Source organism: Vigna unguiculata, chromosome 8 (genome assembly GCF_004118075.2).
Source record: "Vigna unguiculata cultivar IT97K-499-35 chromosome 8, ASM411807v1, whole genome shotgun sequence".
Lineage (NCBI taxonomy): Eukaryota > Viridiplantae > Streptophyta > Magnoliopsida > Fabales > Fabaceae > Vigna > Vigna unguiculata.
Genome location: NC_040286.1, coordinates 32,405,652 through 32,411,556, shown reverse-complemented (window position 1 = coordinate 32,411,556; position 5,905 = coordinate 32,405,652). Strand labels below are relative to the sequence as shown.

At 36.7% G+C, this 5,905-nt stretch overlaps 1 protein-coding gene across 1 annotated transcript; it reads right to left on the bottom strand.

Moving 5' to 3' along the window:
- Nucleotides 1-3,963: 3,963 nt before the first annotated feature.
- LOC114194678 (protein phosphatase 2C 37-like) lies at nt 3,964-5,905 on the bottom strand. The gene is made up of 4 exons (XM_028085041.1): nt 5,447-5,905; nt 5,027-5,341; nt 4,730-4,835; nt 3,964-4,600 (listed from the first exon to the last, which is right to left on the bottom strand). The coding sequence occupies exons 1-4, from the start codon at nt 5,903-5,905 to the stop codon at nt 4,278-4,280; spliced, it is 1,203 nt and encodes a 400-aa protein (XP_027940842.1). The 3' UTR covers nt 3,964-4,277.

The window sequence follows — 5,905 nt, the reverse complement described above, 5'->3', positions numbered from 1 at the left end:
TACTGGTGTTTCTGTGCATTGCTCCTCTTTACTGCCACTGCTTAGTTTTGTTTTTGTTGTTTACTGCCATCCCGTTGAATTTGGAACAATGTCCTATCTGATTACTTTATTTTATTTTTCTGTTCTTCACTTGTTTGGGAATTATAGAGGTAAGGAACTTCTGCTCTAAAAACGGAGAAGGATGGTCTGAACTAAAAAATAATCACTTGATAAGTAATGTGTACACTTTTTTCCTCTTAAATTCTGATGTAGCCAAATGATCATATTGCTTAGCTGGTAATTGGGTCCATGAATGGTAAAGGTGTTGATTGAATTCATTGCCAGAGATTAGTTCTGGATTTTGAATTGGATGGGCCTGTTTGGATAATCTATAAAAGATTGACCTTTTCTCTTTGGGCCTTGATCTGGGCTTCAAATGTCCTCATTAATGTTCTGGCCCTGAACCTTCCATTGTAATTGAACAGTTGTGTGGTAGCAGAGTCCAGTTGTGTAAGTTGTAATTGGACCAGAGAAAGGGAAAACTTACCAATGATTAATCAACAACAGCCAGAGGTTGAGATGAAGCCTCCACTTTGTGTTTGACAAGCTACCAGAATCTGATGCTCCCAAGTAAGAAAAAGTCCAAGCAAACTTCATCAAATGTTTTGTTGTTTATTTATGTCTAATGTTGGACGAATGGTTTTTCAACTAATATTGTTAATATTATTATTATTATTCTCCCACTTTCTCATTCCTTACAAACATTATTGTTCCTTGTGGATAGAATATTTAGGTAATCACCAAAAGTGGAACACTCATGGTCAATCTCATCAACAAAAGCCAAAGCCACACAAGTTTTAAACGCGTGGTAACTTGCTTTTGGAATATAATCATATCTAATACTTTCCCACTCTTCAGAATTTTCCTTTACATTTTCAAGAATTTGAAAATGAAAACATTTACATTCTCATGTTTGGTACAGATTATCACAAAAATTGTCAAAAAGTAAATTTTCTTTTCACGAAAATATTTGATGTAGATTTTGACTATATAGTTTAATCTATATACTTAATCACTTTCGATACTTGTTTATATTAAATGAATTGAATTTAAATTATGAATAATAAGTTGAAACTCACGGGGTTTATTGCAATGTCGCTATGCTATGGTATGCATAATTAATTTATAGACTTTGACACACGTATATAGATAATACACACATACACACACGACACTTTCACCGTCAATAAATTGTGCATCACAACTTCGTATAAAATATCTGAAAAATTATTAACAATAAGGTCCTCTATGACTAATATATTAATTTAGTGTAGTTATGGTTTTAACCAAGGAGGAAATGCAAATAATGGTGATTGCAAATTATCCAACCTAGTTGAATCACTTCTAAACCCATGAAAATGTAATTAAGTTGAGGGAATAATTAGCAAATTGAATGCAACTTGATTATACCTTATGTGAAGGGAAAGTTTCCTTATCATTTTACCAAAAAAATCTTACTAAACTATGAAGTCCTTACATTTTAACCATGTAAAACAGGGTCTCTATTTATGTTGGTCCACCCCTTTTTGCAATTTCAAGTTATTATATTATCCTTGATTTTTAGAAACAGGATGGACCCTATCTTGGATATTTTATGATATATGATTGAACCATATCATGCAAATAAAATTTAATGAACACTCTTTGTTGTCTTCTTTGTAATAAAGAAAAAACAAAAAAAATGAACAATTTGACAAGCAAAAATATTAAGTACAAGGAGTAAGTATCAAAACAAAACTAACATGTTGGACATGGAGAACACAGTTGAGAGTTTTGGTTACAATTTTCTTCTAAAAATAGTTATAATTTTTGCCAACATATATACCAAGTGGAAAGTAAGAGTAAAGTTTTGGTATTATGGTTTGTTGTTTATAAAATATTCTTGCGTTCGTAACATTGTTTAATAAATTTGAATGAAGGGTTTTTCAACTATTATTCCCCCACTTGTGCATTATTTCTTACCACATTATTCCGTAGGGATAGTATATTTAGGCAATCATCAAAAGTGGAACATTCACGGTCAATCTCATCATAAGAGCCGTGGAAACTTTAGATATATGTTGTTGCAACATACTTGTGGAATAAAAACACATTTCAATAACCTTTTTCACAATGTTCTTTATAAAATAAAACAAATGAATTATATTTCTTTTATAAACTAAAATTGAGTTATACACGTTCATTTTTTTTAAAACTTTTTTTCATTTAACCTAATAAAGCTTATTTTTATAATCAAAAAAATCGATAAAAATTGAACCGGGTCCTAATGGTTTCTCTTTCTCTCTCTCTCTCTTTTTATTCCATTGATTCTTTAGATGAATGTTAGAGAAACGTGTGCACTTTCCATTGAATTAGAACATAAGGATGCTATTTCTTCTTTTCTGGTTTTTCTTTTCCTCTTCTGAAAGGGTGCCTAACTCTTGTAAATTTGTTTCACAAAATTAAATATTGTGACCCTTTTTTCTCCATTTTGGCCACTTGGTTGGGGCACTCTTCGTATTTGATTCTATGTGAAGGGTTTGGATAGGATAATATTATTGCACCTCATATCTTATCCAATTCTATACATGCCAAACCAGGAATGGGAATGTGGTTGATTCATGCCCTTAGCTTTACCTTCTGCTTCATCTTTCAACCTTATCCTCACACCAAACGTTATTTAGGATATATGAAGCTACAATTACACTCTTCAACAAACCAAAACCAAGAGATAATTGGGAATTATCAAATTAATGGATATTTTGAGAGGGAGTGAAGAACACTAAGGATGCACGACACCGATAAACTATAAGTTTTATCTGCACAAGGATTAACATCATTCCAATCTAAAATCTTTAGAAAATATATTTATCGGTCTTTATCTTTATATATTGTACAATTTTTTTATTTTTACTCGATGTGACACTAAAATCAAATTATAGAAAATAAATAATTCAGAAACTGATATGTGATACACCGTTAACTGCACTAATAATTTTTTATTGAAAAAAATCTAATTGAGACATTTTATAAAAAAATTATTGAAATTTTTTTAAAATCATGGATCAAACTTAAACAATCAAACAAAAATGCCGACTAATTAAACCTATATATTATATATTATATTATTTCCAGAAAACTATTTGATTATGTTTAAAAAATAACCGTGTACGTTTGCATATTTAGGAAGATCCAAGCCACGTTCTGTAAATTGTTCCATGTGATGTCTAGAAAGTGGGGAGAAGGAATGAGAAAAATGAAAAATTGCATGTCGAAAAACTGGAGTGGTGGAATATTATTGAAGCATGAAAGTGGGATTGACTACTGAAATCATGGCTTTAAAATATCTGTGATCAGAATTCACAACATTTTGGGTGCCAATCTGCTTATCAAATCATGTCTGATTTTCTTTTTTCCTCACCTCTCATTGTGCCTTAAACGTTCTTTTGCCTCCTTTATAATATAAACCTCACCCAAAATTCAAACCTAGTGCTTCAGTTTCAAGGTCACACCCACCATTTAAGTGATTCTTCTGTAAACAAATTCACGTTTCCAGACTTGTCTCAGAAAACACATTCGTTGTTGCATATTCAATATTTAAGGTCAAATTAATTCAATTTTCTGCAGGAAACAATAATATTAAACACATAAAATTGATTCCTGGATGGAACCAGTCTATCACGTGGATGAAGCTAACAACAACGTGGCATGTGCTGGTGAAGGTATCAGAGTTCGTGAAAAAAAGAAAATAACGACATATTCTTTCTTTTCTAAGAAATCTGCTAAAAATTTTAGATATTTTCTTTGATTTTATTTTCTGGATCTGTTCTGGGCATTTAAATAATTTAATGTTTTATCGTTTCTTGGATCTATATTTCCTTGGTTGGTCATTTTTCACTACTTTAAAGTTGACAGATAGAAGATAGAAAATGTTGAAACCAAATGAATAGATGCAATTTAGTAATTTAAATTTCAATAATTGATATAGCTACAAGCAAAACAAGGGTTGCCTTGGTTGATACTTTTTTCACTACTTTGAAATTTGGCATAATTTGGTGAACGTTTACCTGAAATTACAATTTTCACCCTCTTCTTGATTTAAAATACTTACTAGTATTTAGTTACAATCACATGGACTCATGGGATGTGCGCCACGTAACACCTTCATTTTCTACCCTTTTTGTCGTCTATAACAAAAATCCAAGGAATGAAGGTTTGGGGCGGTTGATTAGAACATTCAATTAATTATTAATTCCTTTTTATTGTTGACCCTCATCTCTCCTCAAATCAACCACCACCACGCTCACATTATCGGAACTGTGCCTCACCAACGCCAACTTCGTCAGCAGAATGGAGGCGTCGGAGCACGCCTTGTCGGAGCAATCCACCGCCGACTCCCTCCCCGGAGACGCCGCCGCTTTCTGCGCGTTCAGACACATCCGCGCCACCTTACACGCGGTGTCGTTTTGCACCGTGTCCCAAAGCCCGTCACTCCCTAGTATCAAACACTCATCCCCCTCACTCCGGTCCGTTACCGTTACCTCCGGTTCCGAGATCACGTACGGCTTCAGATAGTTGTCTCCTGCACAACACAACACAAGTTCATTAATCCTTCCGAACAACTCTCTCCACTATGCTATAATGCGCACAGCGCCTGTATTTGTATTTGTATTTGTATTTGTAGAGAAAGAAAAGTTTGTTAGATTAATACCTATGGCTCTTGACATGGCCAAGACCCCAAGCACTCTAGGCCCGTCCCAATATATCACGCGCCCGCCCGCATCTTGGATCCGAAGCAACTCGTCGGGTCGATCCGGCTGTTAAAAACGGATACCAAAACCAAAAAGGTTTGATTGTTAGTGCAAGTGTTTCGACACACACCAAAGTTTTCCCCTCCACTAACCCTTAGTGGAGCCACCACAATAAACCTAAACGATTCACGCGTGTCAAGAACGCGCCAGCCATATCAATTCAGATCCCAAACCCATAAACTCTAAATTATTATTACCTTGTGGTCGTCGGAGAGTGGAACGGGTGCGCTGTTCCGGCAGAGCACGGCTCGTGAGTCGCCGCAGTTGGCCACGATGATCTTTTCCGGAGTGACGACGGCAACCACCGCGGTGGAGCCAACGGCGTCGCAGCGCGGGGTCTGAAGCTCGCACCTGCATGCGCGTGTCTCGTTGGTTCTGCTCCACCTTTGCACCTCTTCGTCCATTTGAGCGAAACTCTTCTTCATCATCGATTCCCATTCCAAATTCTCTTTCGCTTTTTGAATCTCCTCCTTCACTATCTCGTGTAACCTCTCCTTGCACATAGTCGCCACCTGTAAAAAAAACATCACAGTAACTTGTTAACGAACAAGATCCGAGAAAAAGAAAACGAGTATCATGATTTTAATTTGTAGAACTATAGTTTATAGTTTATTTACGTGTGAGCATCCGTGGCCGTCAAAAACAGCGAAGAAATGAAACCCTTTCTGGTCTTCTTCACGACTTTCCAGGCAAAACGAAGGATGCACCGAAACTGCGTCTTCCATGTCCCTCCTCCTGCCACAAACCGAGGTTACCCCATACCTCGGATACACCTCCTCGACCACACCCGTTGTCGAGTCCAAAGTAGAAACCTTCGAACAATCCGTAAGCGAGACATCCTCGACTTCCTTCGATTCAGAACTCTGAATCGCGTTTTCACACTCCCGCGCCGGAGAAGCGCGCTGATCCAGCTTCTGGCGCTTCCGAGGATTCTCCGGCGCCGGGATTGCCACTCCGGCGATGTATTTCAAAGGCAGTTGGTCCAAACTCCGGCGAGTGAAAGGGCGCGAGGCAGGCTTGGTCGGAGAAGGAGTCTCTCCGGCCTCTCCAACAACGCCGCAACAAATCCCAGCCAT

Bases quoted from the DNA above. Each gene is read 5' to 3' on its own strand.
- LOC114194678 (XM_028085041.1), bottom strand. From the start codon at position 5,905: ATGGCTGGGATTTGTTGCGGCGTTGTTGGAGAGGCCGGAGAGACTCCT. The intron at 5,342-5,446 runs GTAAATAAACTA...TTTTTTTTACAG, and splicing joins ACGGCCACGGATGCTCACAC to GTGGCGACTATGTGCAAGGA. The intron at 4,836-5,026 runs GTAATAATAATT...CGTTTTTAACAG, and splicing joins CACTCTCCGACGACCACAAG to CCGGATCGACCCGACGAGTT.